At 39.6% G+C, this 21329-nt stretch overlaps 1 protein-coding gene across 1 annotated transcript in view; it reads left to right on the top strand.

Annotated features, from left to right (window-relative positions):
* The window catches only part of Peli1 (pellino E3 ubiquitin protein ligase 1), a 50841-nt gene that overhangs the window by 18981 nt on the left and 10531 nt on the right, over positions 1-21329 (top strand). Inside the window, exon 2 of the mRNA XM_036200902.1 lies at positions 18677-18816. Coding sequence (XP_036056795.1) covers positions 18746-18816 — 71 coding nt within the window. The 5' untranslated portion in view covers positions 18677-18745. The remainder of the gene's footprint in view (positions 1-18676; positions 18817-21329) is intronic.

Genomic DNA, 21329 nt, shown 5'->3' with positions numbered 1-21329 from the left:
TGAGTCTGTGGAGGCCATTCCTATCCAAACCACAAGTGGCATGCCTGGAGAGGGCATGAAAGCTCCCCTGAACACCATTACTTTTAATGCCTTGCCCTTTCATTTGCCTGACAGTAAGTGACACTATTTTATTTCATTTTCTTTTTTTCTTTTTTCTTTTTCTTTTTCTTTTTTTTTTTAAATAAGCCTCTGGGTTCAAGTGATCTTCCTGCTTCAGGCTCCCAAGTAGCTGTCTCTGACTTATATTCATTTTAGTAGACTAGGAAACATACATGAAGTATTTTCCTTTTGTTTTGTTTTGTGAGTTCTTAAACTATACTAATAAATTATGGAACCCAAGAAAGGGATAAAAGCCCCTCCCTTTATATCCATAGGTCAGAACTGCAGCTTGCCTGTTTGTGACAGTCTCACTGTATAGCAAAGACTGACCTAGAGTTTGTAATCCTGCTGCCCCAGCCTCCTTTCATGCTGGGGTTACAGTTTGCATCATAATGTCTAGATGACGAAATTGGGAATAGTATCATGAGACTGAGCCCTTTAACTTGTGGCTTTGTTGGGTATACATAGTATTAAAATTGACTTAAATTTGTTGAATACCCAGTTATTGTCAGGAGTTGGTTGGTATCAAGCAAAATTGAAGGTTATATAAGATGTCAGCAGAAACATAATACAAACCCATAATTGCAATGAAAACTACATGGGGAAAAAATGTAAGATTTAAAATTCCAAGCCGAATTGTGAATTTCATGATTTGTGATATAAAAAGTAGAATTGAAACCAGGCTGTGGTGGCGCACACCTTTAATCCCAGCACTCAGGAGGCAGAGGCAGGCAGATCTCTGAATTTGAGGCCAGCCTGGTCTACAGAGTGAGTTTGAGGCCAGCCTGGGCTACACAGAGAAATCCCATCTCAAAATAAATAAATAAATAAATAAAAATAAAAAGGTAGAATTGGGAAATCCAACTTCATCTGTGGAAACTTAAACCTATGTTGGCGTTCACACGATTAGTTGTTTCCCTCCATTCTGTTGACTCAAGAAGTAGGAATACAGTATCTAGAATTTGAAGGTGATGTAAGTTCTAAACTTGTGTAAGATCAAGTTTTAAATTCCAGGTGAGTGCTGCCAGCATCCAGTGATCCTTGAGTCTGTAGTCTGTATCCTTTATTCTAGTGCTGTGTTTTGTCAACCTATTTATTCTCACAGCTGTATTGAGGTGTAATTTACACACCTTTCATAGACTTGTGTATCCACCATTGAAATTTAGAACATTTGCATCATGTGAAACAGACAACGCTCTCATTCCCTCTTCGACTTCTGTCAGAGACGGAGAGAGACACATTCAGACAATTCACCTGCCAACCCGCGCTCTCTCTTGACTTGCCAGTTCTGGACATTTTCTGCAGTCATACAGAAAACCTTGTGACTGACTCCTTTCACGTAGCTAATCATTTTGAAAGTTCATCCATGTTGTAGCGTATCCAGTACTTTATCTCTTTTCACTGGCCACTAATGGTTCATTCTGTGGGTGTATACATTTTATTTATTCATAAATTGATAGACACTTGGGTTGTTTTCACTCTGGGGCAATTTTGATTATTTCCAACTTGAGGCAGTGCTGTTAACATTGATGCAGACATTTGTATAGACTTAGGTTTTTATTTCTCTTGCGTTTATGCCTAAGAATTGAATTGTTTAGTCATACGATTTTATTTAATCTTGAGGAATTACCCTAAAGTATTTTCCCAAAGTGACTGGCCCATTTCTTTCCCAACCAGCAGCAATTAAATTTTTTTACTCTTCAATAGCCTTACCTGGCTCTTATTATTACTGTTACTATGATTATTGCTGTCCTATAATATATAAGGAAAAATGACATCTCATGGATTTGATTTCTATTTCTGTATTTTTCTGTAAATGTCTTCTGAAGAAACAAATGTTTTCACTTTACCATTTGTTAACTGGGTTATTGTTTTATTCTTCAGTTTTAAAGTTCTTTATTATGTATTCAGATTATAAGCCTTTTATCAGATATGTGATTTGAAAATTCCCTTTTTCCATTCTGTAGATTAGCTATGGCAGTTGTCCATACCTAGATTTCTTGTGTTTGAGGAGACTTGCAAGGAAGCAGATCCCTCAAAGTAGGTGTCTGAACAGCTAGTTTAGAGAAGCATGCCCTCTGGTGCACAAAACCAACAGAAAGTCTCAGGACTGGGGAGAAGGCCCAGAGGGTAAAGTACTTGCTGTGCAGGCATGGTCACTCAAGCCTGGAGCCCCAGCATGCACATCAGACTGGGCGTGGCAGCACATACTTGTCACTCCAGTGCTGGGGAGGCTGGGGCAGAGGGAGGCAGAGCCTGAGGGCTTGCTAGCAAGCTAGTCTAGCAGAAACAGCTAGCTCCAGGTCAGTGAGAGACCTTGATTCAAAAACTAAGGTGGTGGGTGTGGGGAGCTATAGAGGAAGACATCTGATGTTGACCTTTGCAAGCACATACCCACCCCCAACCCTATATGTCCATATAAAGGAAAAAGAGAAAAAACAAGTCTCCATGGTGTCTGTCATCAAGTTTTTGTCTACTTTTCCGTTTTCCCTTTACGATATAAAATTAAAACAAATTCGGCTGGAAAGGTAGCTTGTCAGCTTAGAGTACCTGCTGTTCTTGCAGAGGACCTGTATTGGTTTCCCAGTAGCCGGATGGTGGCTCACAGCAGTCTGTCACTCCAGTTCCTTGGGGATCTGACACCCTCTTCTGGCCTCTTTGGGCACCGGGCATGCAGATATTACACATACATACATAAAATGCAGACAAGCACATAAAATAAAAATTAAATCTTTAAAAATTATAGCAAATATAGTAAAGAATAGAACTAAAGATTTCGCTGTCCTGTGTACATAGTACATTATAGTTGTTTGTTGGCTGATAGTTTTGTTCTTTAGTGTTTGAGATATTGCCTCCAAAGAAGTTCTGATGTGAGACTTGGAGTTCCATTGGTCAGATTCAGTGCGTAGCCCTCCACCTGACGTGAGGCTCGGAGTTCCATTGGTCAGATTCAGTGCGTAGCCCTCTACCTTCACCAAATTAACTTGAGCTCATGCCCAAGCACACAGACTTGTCTCGTCCATCAAAGAGCAGACTTGACAAAATAAACAGTATATACTCACCGGGCGGTGGTGGCGCACACCTTTAATCCCAGCACTTGGGAGACAGAGGCAGGTGGATCTCTGTGAATTCGAGGCCAGCCTGGGCTACAGAATGAGTTCCAGGAAAGGTGCAAAGCTACAGAGAGAAACCCTGTCTTGAAAAATCAAAACAAAACAAAAAGTATATATTCATTAAAGTACTTTTCAACTTCAAAATGCAATTTCACCAGCAATTTTTTTCTTTTTATTCTTAATTGGGAAGAATTATGCTTTGTTAACAAAACTTGGACCTAATGTACATTTTCTTGGATTAGAGTTACATTGATTTGGTAAGTCAAAAAACTGGGCATATCCATGTTTTAAAACAAAAAACACCCCACCTTACTGTAGAATAGCAGATGCCATCTAAGTGAATTGTATGTGACTAGTTGAGGAACATGACCAAAGCATCACCAGGAAGGTGAGACTAAAGGAAGAAATAATTGACACACCCACTTAGGGTGTGGCTGGAGGTACAGGGACTATAAGGAGTGAGTCCTTGACTATAACCTTGCAAGTATGCATAGATCATTAGAGAAGCAAGCTCTCAAAGGACAGCTGTGTCCAAGGGTGAAGCCGAAGCCTAGGCCACAGCACATAAGAAAAAAGAACAGTTAAGGAAAGAAACACCTGAAACTGGCCTGGGAATTGTGAGGTAAGTGTCCCTGTTAGTTAACTTAATTGTGATGTTAAAGGTTATCATTGGTCTTGGAGCTCAACTAAAGTAATTACAGCCGTAGAGAAGAGCAAGGCAAGGACATGGAAGCTCCCAGAATCCGAGCCAGATATTTAAGAAAAGAAGAAAGGTTGGTGGGAGTTAGGGCCATTTGCCAAAGCTTAGTAACCAATTCCTACCAGCCAAGAAAGCTACTTAAAGGTTTCATTATGTTTTGGTTTTGTGTTTGGCTGACTTTCATGACATTATTAATCGAACATTATTATAAATAAAAGCACATGTCAGAAACAGAAATGTTTTATCTAAGCAATCAGAATTTAGACTAGGGAAGAAAAGTTGAGATTTAATTCTAACCATTCTCTCTGTCATGGACATGTGTCTTTGGCCTATTCTAAAAGCAGCTTATTGTAGTCACTTAGAATACATGGAAATTTTGTCTTTAGTGTCTTCTCAGGGCTCTTTAAGAAAAATGAATTTCCTGATAGAAGCATAGCCTGAAATATGTAAGGAATTTTTATACTTTTAATTCTCTGTTTCTATTTATTAAAGTAGGAATGATGACATATTATATAGACTGTTTGATAAGTTGATTACCCTAGGAATGAGCAAGAAATATACTTCCAAACATTAAGAGAGTTGATATGTTGGTCCCAAGAGTGGCAGGCAGGTCCTAGGTTTTGTCATGGCATTAGGCATAGACAGCTACAGCTACATTCTGTTTGGTATGAGTGTTAAACCTGTCACGTCCGGTTTCTTGAGCAACCCTCAGCCTAGAATAACATGACAAGCTAGGGTCCTCAGATGGCAAGATCCTAGAATGTATTCAGGTTGTCTTCAGTGAGCTTTAGGGCCTGAGTGTATCTATACTAGACATAAACAGGATTCCTGAGCAGATTTATTTCACTGTGTCCTAAGTGGTCCTGCTGCCAACAGAAGGAGCCGAAGAAATGCTATGAAGAATTACTGAAGGAATTTCAGGACATGTTGACACAGGTACAGAATGCTGGGAAGAATAGATAGAAACTTGTCAGCTCTAAGAGAAGGGTAGCTCATTTTGTGCCAAGGCACTTGTGACTATAATAGTATTGTAGTTGGAGAGCTTCTCTCCAGGTTCCACCAAGCCCCCGCGGTCCCACAACCCACGTATAAAATAATCATACAGACACTTATATTATTTAAACTGCTTGGCCATTAGCTCAGGCCTACCATTGTCTAGCTCTTACTCTTATATTTAGCCCATTTTTGTTAGTCTATACTTTGCCACTTGGCTCGTGGCTTACCAGTACCTTACATCTTGTCATGGTGGCAGCTGGCAGTGTCTCTCTCCACCCAGCCTTCCACCTCCCAGAATTCTCTTCTCTCTTGTCCTGCCTGTACTTCCTGCCTGGCCACTGGCCAATCAGAACTTTATTTACACAGAGTGATATCCACAGCACAGTACTTACTGTCTTAAATGTGATAGGCTGCCGTGAATCAGAGCTGTGTCCTGTGGGCATATTGTGAGAGGTTTCTTGGATAAACAGGGCCACCAAAATTATTTATATGAGTTTTCAAGAAAGATAAACTATTTCTAAGCAGGAGTGAGATTCTATTAAGATCAATAAGGGCACTTACTGACTTTGAAATCAAGTGTTGCTAGAAATGGTACTACTATTCAGTATATCATAATTTAATAAGTCTTAAGTTGTTAAATTAGACAGCCATTTCCATAATAGCTCTTAACCATGAGTGGCAGCATCAATTTTGGGGCACTGGTAGAATGTTTAGTAGGGCTGGACACTGAGTGCCTCTAAAGAACTTCATTATTTTTCTTTTATGTGTGGGGGTGTGTTGTCTGCATGTATGCCTCCTGCCCCACATGCATGCCTGGTGCCCTCAGAAGCCAGAGGAGTGCATTAGATCCCCTGGAACTGGAGTTTTTGTCAGTTGAGAATATGATTAAATGTTCACTTGATTTTATGCTCAGGGTAGTATACTATTTTGTGACCAGATTTTTGTGGTGGAGGGGGGATCAAATTCTATTCAGAGTACTTAATGGATATTTTGTACATGTGAATTTTATTGATTTTGTTTTTAAGAATTTAAGAATGGGGTGTTTAACTGATTATTATACTAAATCTGTAAAAATAGGCTATTTTACTATCGTGAACTAATAATTTGATACCTCAGTTATATTTTTAGCATTTATGGAGCACGTACATGGTTAATCTGAGTAGCTTTTGAAGAAGTAGGATATGTTTCTTTTGAAGTGCCTTATTCTATAATTTGCTGTTAAACCTGTGTTAAAAATTCTTCCCCGCTTCCTCTTCCGTTTCTTCCCTTTTGGGCCACATACTGTGAGGGAGGAGGTAGAGGAGAAGCAAATTCTCACTTTAGCCAATAGAAGCCGGACTTCTGTAGTGTTTACTGACTTTGCATAGCGCAGGCCCACCCACACATTCTGACGCCGTGTGTGGTTCCCAGTGCCGTTGGCAGATGCTTTCATACTATCTCGATTTTATACTCTGGTGAGGAGGTGGCTCAGTGTGTGGCCATAGCGACAGAAGAAAATGGTGGGTGCTCTGTGCCTTAATTTTAGGGTCGTTCTGAGGCTTCAGGTAAACTGGAAAAGTTAATTATCTGGATCATAATCAGACTGCTTTTATTTTTCATTTTGTCATATTTAGCTTTAGAATTGTGTGTAAATGTATGATTAAATTTCCTTCTGTCTTAGGACAGAGGTTGGATAAATCTCAAATCCAAAGTTTCTGTGTTGTTAACTATTAAGCTCCTATCAGTAGGGAAGAAAGCCTGGGAACTCTAACTACAGAAAATTCAAAGCTGTTCTTAATGTTTGTAGGCTAACCTACGTTCTTGGTTCTTTACATGTTGTAGAGCCTAATATTGTTACTCTGTTTGCCTGTCAAGTTTGAGAATTAATGGTGTTCTCGGAAGACTGGAATGGTGTCACTGTCCACTGGTTAGCTGTGCTTTGCAGGGACCATGAGTGGTGTTTCTACCAGAGCAGTTCAGTTGTTCTTAGGGTTAGGGTAAGAAGAGATTGAATAATTGGTAGAGCTGATTATTAATTACAGGGAATCTTCCCATTAAAAACCAACACTTGTTATTTCCCAGCAGTGTTATGTTTTTACCTAAAGAAAAATAGGATTGAAAAAGGGTTTTATTGTAAATTTAAAAGAAACTAGATCTGATTTAGATATTTTTCCAGTTTTTTAGCATGTGAAGAAATAATCTCTTGTGCATTAAAAAATGGCTATGACTGAAATTAGAAAATTAATCATAATTTGGTAATTTGGGATTTTTGTAATGTGATAATGTAACAATAGTCAGATGAAAGAAAAAAGGAAATTCATGAAAATAATCTAGATATATGTCTTTGTTTTCCTAATGAAGGGGGTTAAATAGGAATACTACACTGAATAATTTAAAATATTCACTTTGTTTAAAAAAAAAATAGATATTCTTAACCTCCCACACACAGTGTCTCTAAATTACTGTTAAAAAGTTTCTGGAGAACACAGTATGACTTGCCAGAGAAAGATCACCTGCTTCTCCTGAGCACTTTGCAAGAACCAAGAAGGAAATGAAGCTGTAGGATTAAGCTGTAACTGTTTGTTCAAAGTAGCAATAATTGTCACTAGTAATGGATTCTCTTTATTGAGCACTACCTTCTCAGGAAAAAAAGTATTTCATTTGTGTTTAGAAATTCAGCTAAAATTTTCTTCTCATTCTTTTTGAATGAAGCTTACTAAGACACTTTGGGGGGAAAAAAAGCCTAAAACGTTAACTTCTATAAGAATAGTAGAAACATGTTCAAATTCATCTGATTTTCCTCTATTGAAAAGAAAATCAAACATATGTATAGCATTCAATCTTAAAACTAATTGTAATAGATTTTGAGATTTCTAGAAAATTTTTGTCTTAGCCTTTAAGTATTATGGTTTTAATCATTATTAAATATTAAGAATATTAAAAAACTAGAACTTTTTATATGGTATCAAAGTTATCTACAAAGTTAATTATAAACAATAGCTTAGGTACCAAGAAACCCAGTTAAATCTGAGAAAATGGTTAGGTCTTAAGTGATGGGCGGCACCACCGAAAGTTAACCAAGTGTTTACTAAGCCCTGTTTAGTATTCTTCATTTAATACTTAATAGGCTTTGATAAATATTTGGGGTTTTGTTACATTTCATTATAAATCACTGTTTAAATGCTTACAGTTGTAAACAATTTCTTTTATTTTTCATACAATACATTTTGATCATGTTTTTCCTCTCCCCTAACTCCTCCCATATCCTTCCCACCTTCTTACCCATTCAACTTTATGTGTGTGTACTCTCTTTAGCTAAATAAATACACAAAATGAAAATCAAAACAAACCAAAAGCCAGTAAGACCAAAAAAAAAAAAAAAAAAAAAGCCAAAACAAAAAGCACATACACAAAAAAACAGAGTTCATTGGCCAGCTGCTCCTGGCCATGGACCTGCCCTGGTGTGACCCAGTGACACTCCTCTGGAGGAAGGGGATTTTCACTTTGCCAGCAGCTCTCAGTTGTCTGTAGCTTCTTGATTAGGGTTGGGACCGCATGTCTACCCTCCCCTGTCACTGCGGGGCCCTGTCTGCCTTAAACCTACACAGATCTTGTGCTTGCGACCACAGTCTCTGAATTCATATGTTCATCGGTCCTGTTGTGTCTTGAAGACCATTTCCTTGGAATCATCTCTTGGCCTGGTTCTTATGGTCCTTCTGCCTCTTCCTCCACATAGATGCCTGAGCCGTGGGGGAGGGTTTGATGAAGACATCCCATTGAGGTCTAAGAGCTGCAGAGTCTCCCATTCTCTGCACAATATCCAGTTATGGGTGTCTGTGCTATTTCCAATCTACTGCAAGAAGAAGATTCTCTGGTGAGGGTTGAGCAAGGCACTGATCTCTGGGTATAGGAATATGACATTAGGAGCTATTTTATTGATATCTTCCTTTAACAGAATAATAGTCCTGTCTAGTCTCAGGTTCTTGGGTACTTAGCAGTGTCAGCATGGGTTCCATCTCAGCAATGGGCCTTAAATCCAATCAAAAAGTGGTTGATTACTCCCATAACACCATTGTACCAGTATATCTTGCAGGTAGATCTCTGTTGTAGGTCACAGGCTTTGTAGCATGCAGAGTACTTTCTAGCACCAAATGCTAGTCATCAGTAGGCATGAAGCTTCTAATTGGACACCAGCTCAGCTTCTGTGTTCAGTGGTGTAAGTAAGTGTTGTCTTTAGCAATAAGGCCTTACCTCAGGTTGTGGGGAGCAACTAGTAGCCTTGGCAATATGGTGTTTGAGAGAGTTCTTTTGGCTAATGACTCAACAAGATGTGACCCAATCCTTGGCACTGGTGGTTTTACTTGGTGGCATAAGATGTCTAGTTGGGGCTTTGTCTCCCATGTTATGGTGACTCCATTTAAACTCCTTTCATCTATGTGTATATTTTAGGAAGCTTCTACAATATGGCTTTTCCAAAGGCTTTTAGTGTTGGTTTTCCCTCCCCACATACTCTCCTTTTCCCAGCTCTCCTCCCCATCCCTGTTTAATGTTCCTATCCTGTCTTCCCCTTTATCTCTCCATATTTCTAAATTCTATTTCTCCTTCCTTGGAAGAGCCTCTCCCTTACTAGGTACCTGATCTCTGTGGTTTTCTAATTGTAGCACACACATCTAAAACCTAAAAGTTAATGTGCAGTATTTGTCTTTTGGGGTCTGTCTTACTTAGAATAATTTTTTCCTAGCTTCACCAATTTATCTGTGAATTTAATTTTTTTAACATCTGAGTAATATTCCAGTTGTAATAATTTTATGATACTCCAAACTCTGTTTTCAGTCATTGGTAATTTTCCTGAGGTGCAAACTTGAATCCTGCCCTGTATAAGGTTGCTTTGTCAAAGGAGGAAAGTGTACTTGATGAGTGAACTCGACATGTGGCCCATCATTGAAATCTTACTGCCAAGTTGATTTCTTTCAGCCCTCATGACAAGTCCTGTAACTTACGATAAGTGCTTGCTTTTACAAGACAGGAATCACATGCTACAGAACTGGCTGGTCAATTGGGGGTTCATAAGAATTCATAAAGCACTGGATAAAGCCCTTATTCAGGGTCCCAACTTTTTGTCAGTCTGACGTAGTGATGGCTTTATTTTACGAAGTGTCTCTTCCAGTTCAAAAGACCAATATGATAATGAGATAATTAGTGGTAATTCAGGAAAATTTACAAGTATCTTCACTTATTTAGTCTGCCAACTATCTGCGTTGATACTCTTACTCTTAGAGCAGAGTTTAAGATGGTCTAGGAAGAGTCCCCTGAGAGGAGGAAGCATGAAGTGTAAGAGCAGCCCTTAGGTAATTTTGACACATTTCATTCAAAAAGCTTCTAACTATAAATCTTAAAAGCTAAACTAATACAAGCTCATTCATATACCCTTCACTCAACCCTCTAATGTTAGCAACTCCTGCAACCACATGTGTCTGTCAAAACTAGGAACTTGGCATTGATGTGGTACTGTTTGCTTAATGGAACCATACTGATCTCCGTCTCGGACAACTCTGTTTCTTTCCTTTTGTGACTGGGAGACTTGGAGCAGACTTTCATAGTTATTTTGTAGATCCGTCAGTTTGGGTTTTCTTAGTGGTTTCTTGTAGTTGGATTGGGGTTCTTTACAACATACCTCATTGCATCATCACAGATAAGTGATGACAAAATGTCTTTTTATGGGCAGTGTTGAACTTGATCAGTTGGTTCCTGGAGTAGCTGTCTGGTTTCTCCCACTGTATGCTTAGTATTTTCCCTGTGTGCATAGGAAATGTCCTCAGGGAGATATTTTGACACTGCTGTTGCCTTTTTTTTTTTTTTTTTTTTTTTTTTTTTAATTGTGTGGCATGCTTGCTTTGTTGAGTAGCTAACATACATACATTGAGTGTGCCTGAATATTTTATGTACTTCACAGGCAAATAGAACATTTTATCCTTTAAGGTTTTCTAGTCTAGATGAGAAGACTCTTTAATCATCAGCCCTGTTCTTAAGATGGAGAGCAATTAAGCTTATCTTGGAGAATTATTATTAAGGAATCTGAACAAAAGCATCTATTTTTACATAGTTTTACTCTTCAGTTTAATATAAATTTTACTTAATATTGTTGTGAATGAACTGGAGGGGGCATGTTTATAAAGGACAACTAGTGGAGTCAGTCTTCAGCTTACACCTTGGATTCCAGGGATTGAACTCAGGTTGCCAGGCTTGTGGCACAAGCACCTTTATCTGCTGAGCAATTTCATCAGCCATAACTTTTTATTGTAAGCCTATCTTTTGTACAAAATAGTGGGTTTTGTTGTGGTATTTCGTGCAATCATATTTACCACTTCCCATAACCCTCTTCTCCATCTTTCCCCTAATATTACTCCTTTTACTTTCATATTTGTATTTTTTATCTAGATTCCATATATGAGAGAAAGGGTGGCTTATTTCTTGTAGCATGCTCTCCAGAGCCATCCATTTTCTTGTAGGTGACATTATTCACTTTTTCATTACAGCTGAGAGAAACTGCATTGTACCTATGTAATGTTTTCCTTATTTCTCTATTCACTTGCATAATTTGGCTGTTGTTGCTTTTCTAAGCAAATGTATGTAACTTAGTTCAGTGTTTTAATAAGATGAGAAAATATTCTATTTCTAGGAGTAATTTAACTGCTCAGCATAATTATTTAGTAGTACTTTCTATCATGGCCCATTTAAAATTAATATTCCTTACTCCTAGAAATACAACAGTGGCCATTACTTGGCATGCCATTTTTAAAATTTCTTAAGTTGATAATGATTTGAAGTAGTTGGAGAGAAATGCATTTTATTCCTTTTCCCCAAGTTTAAATTTTATTCTCGGTACAATAAAATTCAACCTTAAGTAATTGATCCCACTGAAATGACTGTTTCTTGTTATGGAAGTTTATTCTTAGGATTGTGCCTGGTAGGACAACAGAACCAATACACAGCTCTTACTCTGTGTGTGTAGTAGTGCAGAGTTGAGATGTTTTCGGGTCAGTGTTTAACTTACCTTCCAAATGTAATTCCCCTGGCATCCTTTAATACCTAATGTTTCAGCAGGTCACAGTGGTGGAGAGGGTGTCACTTCAGTGTCCTTACCTATTAACTGAGCCTTGTAACAGCTACTGTAAAGTTTAAATCTCCTACATGTAAACGCTTAGAACAGTGTTGGCACAGAGACGGGACCCACCTTTAATTAACCATTATGAAGGGTGGGGTGGAGGGCTAATGGTGTTGGATGTTGATTTGGGAGCTAGAAATCCCTGCACTTTTCCTGTGCTCATGTTCTGAATAGCTGCTGAGTCCCACAGAACTTGTTGCTTTCTCTAAAATGTGTTATATTAATAAAGACGTTTTCCAGTAGCCTGGTGAATAAGTGATTTGGGGTCAGTATGATGAACATTTAAGCAGACCCCCAATCAGGAAGACTGTCTAGCAGTTTCTTCTGGACTCACAAGAAGTGAAGCTTTCTTCCTGAGCTGTCTGTTCTCATTTTCTAGTGCATGTTTTCCTTTCTGATGGCACCAAGAATTTGCTTTGGTGTGATACCCTGCTCTTCCCTTGCCTCCTTTCTTCCTCCGATGTTTCACTTCATTTGCTGAAGTTCTTGTTGGTGGTTACTACCAGGAAGCAGGTTGACAGATGAATCCACTGAACATTAGGAAGTGACAGCAGCGGTTCAGATGGTCTCAAAGCACTAGGCAGGGTTGTCTGTCCATAGCTAGTTTACTGAATAGTAACTGTTTGAAGGTTGGTTTAGACAGTATGCTTTCTAGTTTCCTGGTGACACCATATGGGGTGTCTTGGTTCCTAGGTGAGAACTAGCCCGTTCAACCTTATCTCTGTGTCAACAGTGGTATTGGGAACCTAAGACTGCTTTCCCTCTGGGGGCCTCACTCTCTGTTTATAAAATGGGAATGACCGTACCTGTATAGTTGTGGTAGAAATTCGACAGTTCTTCCAGAGCTGTTGGAATGTAAATGACCTTCCTGACCCGCTCAGTTCCCTTGTCTAGAAAATGGAAATTAGTGAGATTTTCATATTCGATTCAGATAGCTCTTTTAAGGGTCAAATATAATGATGTTATGTGACAGCATTTTGTTAATTAGTATTCTGTGCAAGTGCAAGATAGACCTTAACCCATGAGTTGATTCAAATTGACACTCTTTTTACTTAAAAGGATTTTCTTGCTTTTAACAAAGTTTGCTTCTAATTTTTACCAATGTGAGTCTAGGTTCAGATGATTCCCCCTTATCTGCGTGCAGCATTGGTCTTGAACTCATTTGTGGTCACCCCAGCTCTACTTCCTTTGCTTCAAACATTTGAAGAGACACTGTCCAAATATTTTAAATGCAGAGAAATGGTTAACTTCTATCAAGACAAGAGATTCTCCCTTGCTTACTCAGCTGTCGGTTCTATCAAACATTGAAATGCAGCTACCTCCAAAATGCAGCTACCTTTATTAGCACAAGGCTTAATATAAAACTTTAAGGACAGTGGTTATCTTTGTGTTAATAAGCAAATATTTTTAATACCTTTCCATGTTCTAAAAAATACACCAAAATTGGGGAAGTTTCCCTTGTTAGAATAATTCTCTGATTCCCAATTCAAGATATCAGAGGTGTTTCTCGGGTGGGTTAAGTGTAATAGTTAGCTATGGGTTGGTTGGTGTTTGTTTTCTGTTTGTTTCTTGTGTTTTGGCACTCCTTTAACCCAGTCTAGCTCCTAACTAGTCATCCTTCTGCCCTTGACTCTCACACCACCATGCCCAGTACCATTGAGACTCGTTGATTATCATAGTATGTGTGTTACTGACCTCTAGGGATGCTCCTGAAATGCCTAAGATTAAGGCCAGGCTACTAGAGTATCAAAATGTTGGTGGTACTAAGGCTGAAAAACCTTAGTTGAGAGAAACAAATTACATCTTTGGGGGAAGTATTCAGTGCTTTTTTGTCAGGATGCAAAAAGTTAGCCTTGCAAGTGCTAAGACTCTCAGCAACTCATTTGGCTAATCTAAAAGGGTTGGAAGGGTACACGTTGGTACCCTCTGTTTGTTTGGGGAGGGAGACGTGGACTTCCCTTTCCTCTACTGTTATAGTAAGCTAAAGAAACAGAAAAGGTACTAACTTCCAAGTGTTACCTCTGACACCATTGTTCTCTTTTTGTGTAAAAAAGCTGCTTGTTCATCCTCCTGATTATAAGAGAACAGGAGATTGAGAGGACCCCTTTTAGTCCTTAGCTATACTGGTTTCAGAAGATGGCTCCACCACACACACACACCTAAGCAGTTCTTTTTGAGTCATCCTGTTGAAATCATGCACAGTGGAACTCTAGTGAGGAACAGAAATCTGTCCCATCAGAGAGACTGTATTCAACCACAACTTTTCATTATAAAGAATTAGAATGTTTTCACGTTTTCAAGCATTCTCTTGGTCTCAGTCCTACAATAGAACTGATCAAAAGACTGTAAACAGCCACGCTTGTTTGATTCCTGGCTTAGCGTTGCCCTACTTCTCTTTCAGAGCAGGGTCTAGGGTCTGTAGCCGTTTAGTAGGTCATAAGCAAAGGGTTGGACCCAATGTGAATGATTAAAAACAAACAACCCTGTAACATTAAAGGACAAAGATCAGTTTTCCAGTTTCCCTTCTTTAGGAGATACCCGACAGTTTCGTATTACCAAAAAAAAAAAAATCTGTCTTTGGGAAGACTTAATATGAAAACAAATGTCCTTTACTGCACTTTATATAACAAATGGCTGCAGACTTAGCAGTCAAACTAAAATTTAATATATTTTATGGCTTTATTTTCATTTTCTCCCAACCATACCCAAAAAAATGGTACTATGCTAGAGTATAGGTTTTTGGGGGGCAGGGGGCAGTCCTTAGGAAGGTTAGTTCCTCCCATTGAGAGCAACATGCACGATTTCCAACAATCACACAGAGCTTCATTATAGCAGCTGGTGCAGCAAAGAGCCTTACTATCTTAGCAAGGCTGTTAACATTGTTTTCCTGTCTTGGAGTTAATGGTGCTGTTTCACACCCTTAGTGCTAGACCACATTGGGATAGGACTGTGCACATGGTGTCAGCCATGCTAACATAGTGGTGACAAATGGAACTGGTAACTGAGACATTAGGACATCTTTGTACATGTATCCATTTCAAGTACTCAAATGTATAACTCAGAAATTAATTTTGAAGATTTAAGATACATAGAGAATATTTGAAGGAAGTGGATACAAAAGTACTGTCCAGCAACTGGGCTTGTGTTAAAAATGCTGACCCATTATATAGACAACAGCCTTCATGTGAAGTTTTTAGCAGCTTCTATTACAACCATCAATCAACATGTGCGAGAATGCACGGAAAGAGAAATAGCTGTTATATTTTATTCCAGCTTAAGAATGCTAATTCCATGTCAGTTGACTAAATTTAAGAGAACTTAATCTTGGATCATTAAGTATGTAAGTAGCTGGTGGTACTGGATTGTCTTCGGCTTTGGAGCATTCGAGATGGAATAGAAGTTGAGTTTGAGCTTGTTCCGTGACTGCAGCTCCAGTCACTAGGAAATTGTCCAACATCAGGACTTCTAAGGAATCAAAAGCAAAGTAAGAATGTGTCTGATTAAAAAGAAATCTTTTCCCCAGTGAATTTGGCCAATGATCCTAAAAAATATAAAGTGGGGACATATGCTAGGCTTGCTCTTTGTCCTGAGTTCCTTGTCCAGGCTAAAACTTGTTGTTTGCTCTATAGTCTGTAGTGGGTCTTGACCCCTTTGGGAGTCCAACAGCCCTTTCAAGGGGTCACATTGCATATCGGATATTTACATTGCAACTCATAATGGTAGCAAAATTATGGGGTCACCACAACAGGAGGTCACAGCATTAGGGAGGCTGAGAAGCACAGCTGTAGCCTTCCTGAATACTACAGCCTTGTTTACGTTACTTGTAGATTCTCAGGCCAGGGCCAGGTGGCTGCTTGTATTTTTTTTCTAGCTCCAAAACTCCCTTCATTCTACTGTAGTCCTTTCATTTTAGAGAAAGAGAGCGGATTGCTTTGTCTAAAGAGCTCCAGCTAGAACACAGGCTGACACTTGCTAGCTCTGTGATACACTAATGTCAGTCAAATATTAGCATTCAAATAATAGTTTCAGACTTTAGGAGTAGCCATGCTTTGCTAATACTATAATTTGTAAATATAAAAAGGAGAGGTTTTTTTCTTATTTACCTATATTTTTGCTACCCTGTTAGCTATTCTTTCTGTTGAAAGAATTCTCTCTAGTCATTCCTTTGTGATGTGCCACTGGCAAATTCTTTAATTTTTCTCCACCTGAGAATGTCTTGATTAATTACTTCCCTCTGATTTTACTGGATACAGATTCTTCTGTTGACATTTCTTACTATACAAACAAACAGCATTATATAGACTGAACAGGCTTTTTAAAATTTATGTTGAGGATTATATGGATGTAATATATATATGTGTGAATTTGAAAGGTGCAAGGGGACGTGTGGGAAGAATTAGAGGGGGAAGGGGAAGGGAAAGAATGATATATTTTAATTCCAATAAATAACTTTTAAAAATATATTAAGGCCCTTTTTATGGATCATGTGGGTTCTGGTGAGACACACACTGTCATTCTGACAGCTTCTTTGCTGTAGATAAAATACTGTTTCTTTTCGTTTGCTTCAAGGATCTTTTCTTTGACTTCAGTCTGTAGGACTCTATCTCCGTGCAGATATCTGGGTCTAGCACAAATCCTAATTGGTCTTAATAATAAAAAGCTGGAGCCAGATAGTGGGGTAAATGATGAAAGATCAGTAAAGGAGCCAGCCACTAGAGAGACTTCTTACCTCTACCAAATCCTCAGCCTGAAAGGGGCTGAGCTCCTGTCTCCTCCTGCCTTATATTCATCTCTGTCCAGCCATATCACTTCATGTCTCCACCTCCCTAGTGCTGGGACTAAAGGCGTGAGATCCCAAGGACTGTGATCAAAGGTGTGTGCCACCACTGCCTGGCTCTTTCTTTTAGACTGTATCAATCTTGTGTAGCCCAGGGTGGCCTTGAACTCACAGAGGTCTGTCTGCCTCTGCCTCTGCCTCCCAGAGTGTTGGGATTAAAGGTGTGTGCCACCACTACCTACCTGGCCTCTATGGCTAACTAGTGGCTAGTTCCACACTCTAATCTTCAGGCAAGCTTTATTTGTTAGACCACAAACAAAATAGCACCACATCTGGGTTATCTTGGGACAAGATTGTTTCTTGAATCTAGTTTTCTTTCTCGTCTCATTTGTTGTCTTCAGACATTATTTCTTTGAGTGTTGTTTGAGCTCTGACATTTTCCTGTTGAGTTCCAGTGATGCAAATGTTAGGTCTTTTGCTATAGTTCCACAGACCCAGAAGCACTGCCCAACTCTTGTCCAGCCTGCCTAATAAGCTTTTTATTGTGGTTTGATGTTTCTTCTGTGTGTTCGCTGAGATGTTGTACTTTGTCCCTACTGTCCCAGATGTGCTGGTAATTGCTTATTGGAGCATTTTGCCATGGCTGCATCTAACTCTTTGTTGGGCAAGTCTTGGTTTTGTCTTCCATCTGTTGGTTACCTCTTCTATGTCGTAAATCTTTTGGTTCTTGATATGTTGGAGTGGTATGTTGAAACCTGGACATTTCAGATTGTGTTTGAGACTGTATATTATCTAAGCCTTCCATTTGCACTGCCATTTCCTGACACTGCTTTGTCAGGGTGGTGGGGGTCTTCCTGTGACTGACAGACGAAAGTCTAGGTTCCCTGCTCAGCCTCTGTTGGCAGGTCGGGGGAGGGTCCTTATTACTGCTGAGTACATGCGAGAGTCATCCTGTAGTCTCCAGTGGTGTCACCGGGGCTGGGTGAGAGTGTGCCTGTCTACCAAAGGAAGCGTCTCGGGTTCGTCCAAGCCTGCATTAACACTGTCCCACTAGGACTCTCTGTCTCTTTCTTGCGCTTCCAGTGGTTGTCAAGGCTCCACACTGAGTGCTGGCTGGTGAGAATGGGGCAGTTTCAGTAGTATTGGCCGCAGTGGAACGGTTATGATCAAAGCTTTTATCTTACCAAACTGCTACTTTATTATTCCTTTAAACAGAAAGCAAGCTTTTGTTTGTTTGGGGGTATGCTAGTTCATATTTCCAGGTTGCTGTCTTTCTCGGTTCCACATCTGGCATGTATTCGCCAAAGAGAGCACAGAGAATTCACTATAATATTGTTCCTTGGGCCCTGAGTCCTGCTGTTCTGCCTTTCTCAGCTTTTCGTGGCTTCCTGATTGTCCCTGCATGTGCCACGCTGTGCACGTGGAGGTCAGAGGTCAGTTGGCAGCAGTTGCTTCTTTCCCTTCACCGCGCTAGGTCTCAGATCAAACCCATCACCAGGCTTGCTGGCAAGCACCTTTACTAGCTGAGCAGTCTGACCAGCCCCCTCCCTTAACAGGTTTAGGAAAAAACCTTCATATTTTCTTACGTTATTATCTCCAGGGTCCTTAATTATACTTTGTAGAAATAATAGGGAAATATATAAGTACTTTCTGTAAAGTGGCAGACAGCCAGATGTACATTTGATCTTTTTGTGTCAAATATAGAACCATTATCAGGGGAAACATCATATACTGTTTATTTCATGTGATTTGTGTAATGTGCTCACAAAGACTGTTGGGAAATAATGTCTTTATTTAAACTGGAATAACTGTTCATGTTGTTTTTAACAAAAACTATTTCTTTCTAGGAAATAATGCAAAAGGTGTCTCAAGGCTCCTGACCAGTGAACAAAGATTTGAGAAAGACAGCCAAGCTCATGTTTTCTCCTGATCAAGAAAACCATCCTTCCAAAGCCCCAGTGAAATATGGTGAACTCATTGTCTTAGGGTAAGATCTCTGTGTGATGAGACATAAAACAGGATGATGTGATGATTAGGTCTCTAGGTTAGAATTGTTGTTAAGTTGTATTTAAGAATTTGTGCTTTAAGCCAGGCGGTGGGGGCGCTCACCTTTAATCCCAGCACTCGGGAAGCAAAGGCAGGTGGATCTCTGTGAGTTCAAGGCCAGCCTGGTCTCCAAAATGAATTCCAGGAAAGGCGCAAAGCTACACAGAGAAACCCTGTCTTGAAAAACCAAAAAAAAAAAAAAAAAAAAAAAAGAATTTATGCTTTACTACTTCCAGAAGAATTTAAAGCTAATGATGGCCCCAGTTTAAGAAATTCCTAATGCCCACATTTATGCCATTCTTGTAAGTGTTGAAATACTGAATAAGGGCCTAGAGAGATGGCTCAGAGATGAACAGTAACAGTACTTACTGCTTGTAACTTCCAGTGGACCTGCATCCAGTTTCCAGCACCCACATCAGGAAGCTCACAGTAGTCTGTAACTCCAGCTCCAAACAATCCAACACCCCCTCCTGGCCTGCAGACAACCACACACATGAATAAAATCTCTTTACCTTTCCCACCCTGGAGTCAGAGTTTGTATTTTTTGTCCTGTACTTTTGAAAATTTTTCATTAGCTCCTCAGTCAGCTTCACCAAAAGTCCCCTTTCCCTCTGCAGTTAGTCATTTTGTGTCCCTTGGTGCGTATTCACTTGTCCTTTGCCTTCTGGGGTAGTGTTAGTTTGTGCCTAGGGACAGCTTTGCACAGACCTGTGGGAGCAGTGAAGGACTCTGAAGCACAGCATCTGAGCATCCATTTGTGAAGTTTCCTTATTCATCTACACTCCCAGGAAAGCAGTCTGAAGAGTGCAGAACAGGTCATTCCATTATTTCCATTTTTTAATCTAAACTTGGAAGAACCATAAAACCCAAGTACAGTCTGTTACAAAGAAGTCAAGAAACTGAAAATTATGAAATGTCCTGCCCACCTGATACTTATTTTTCCCCCACATATCTGGTGCTCTACACTGTATAATGCCTTTGAGAACCAGACTGGATAACTTGTTTATTTATGACTTTTTAAAAACTTTAGCATAAAAAAAAAAAAAAAAAAGTTGGGGATTTAGCTCAGTGGTAGAGCACTCACCTAGCAAGCACAAGGCCCTGGGTTCGATCCTCAGCTTAAAAAAAAAAAAAAAAAAAAAAAAAAAACAACTTTAGCATGTATGGGTGTTTTGGTTTTGTCTGCATGTGTGTCTGTGTACCACATGCACGCCTGATGCCCAGTGCCCACAGAGGCCAGAAGGCAACTTTGAGTTCCTTGGGACTGGAGTTACAGAAGGTTGTGAACTGCCTGCCATGTGAGTGATGGGAATCGAACCTGGGATCTCTGGAAAAGTGACCAATGATCTTAACTGCCAAACAACCTCACCAATTCGTATTTATGACTTCTTCACCGGGGGTCATAGATCACAGGTACCACTGTTTCTCCCAGCAGTGCTAGTGGTATTGGGAGAACAGGTCACCTGGACTGGCCAAACTCAAACCAAACTTATGTTGGATGTGATGGCATATGGCTGTAACCACAGCATAACCTTCGTATAGTAACCACAGCATTACAGCTTTGGGTTGACTGGAGCTGGAGAGTCTCTCTCCAGCCCCCGCCAAGCCCTGGCAGTCCCACAGCCCACTTATAAAATAAACACACAGACGCTTATATTATTTAAACTGTTGGGCCTAATGTCTCCGGTTTCTTGCTAGCTGTTCTTATATCTTAAATTAACCCATTTCTATTAATCTATACCTTGCCATGTGGCTTGTGGCTTACTGGTACTTTACATCCTGCTCCTCATGGCGGCAGCTGGCAGCATCTCTCTATCTCAGCCTCCCACTTCCCAGACTTCTCCTCTCTCTTTGTCCTGCCTATACTTCCTACCTGGCTACTGGCCAGTCAGCATTTTATTTATCAACCAATCATCCACAGCAGCTGCTTTTTAAAAAACTAATTGCTTTAGGCCTGTTTAATTTACCAGGTGTTGGTTTGTTTGTTTTTGAGTATAGGATTAAAATGTTGTATAAGAAAATTCAGTAGTGCCTGGTTGTGGTACATACCCAGATGTTTGTTGGTTTTTCTTTTTTTTCCCCAGCTTTTTTATTTATTTCTTACTTACTTACTTGCTTGCCCTTGAGGTTTACATGTGCTGTAGAGAAATGACTGGAAGATTGAAGCAGCAGAAGTAGGTTTAATCACTAACTGAGAAAGAATTCAGTTGGACAGGAGATGGCAACACGTCAGTGTTCTATTCAGGTAGCTAGGATTTAACAAATCCAGACACTCCTTATTTCAAAAGTTCAGCTTTCAAAGTGTTGAGTTCACAATTAGAGATTCTTCTTCAATTGATGCTGTAAAAAATTTACCTTAAAAAGTGTAGTCACAAGGAATCCAATACCCCGTTACTTACTTCTTGCTTATGGGTAACTCAAAGCTGTGTATAATACTTTTCTGTGGCTTGAAAC

The sequence above is a fragment of the Onychomys torridus genome, chromosome 10 (genome assembly GCF_903995425.1).
Source record: "Onychomys torridus chromosome 10, mOncTor1.1, whole genome shotgun sequence".
In the NCBI taxonomy this organism is placed as follows: domain Eukaryota; kingdom Metazoa; phylum Chordata; class Mammalia; order Rodentia; family Cricetidae; genus Onychomys; species Onychomys torridus.
The sequence above is the reverse complement of the archived record's forward strand: the minus strand, read 5'-3'. Positions and strand labels throughout refer to the sequence as shown.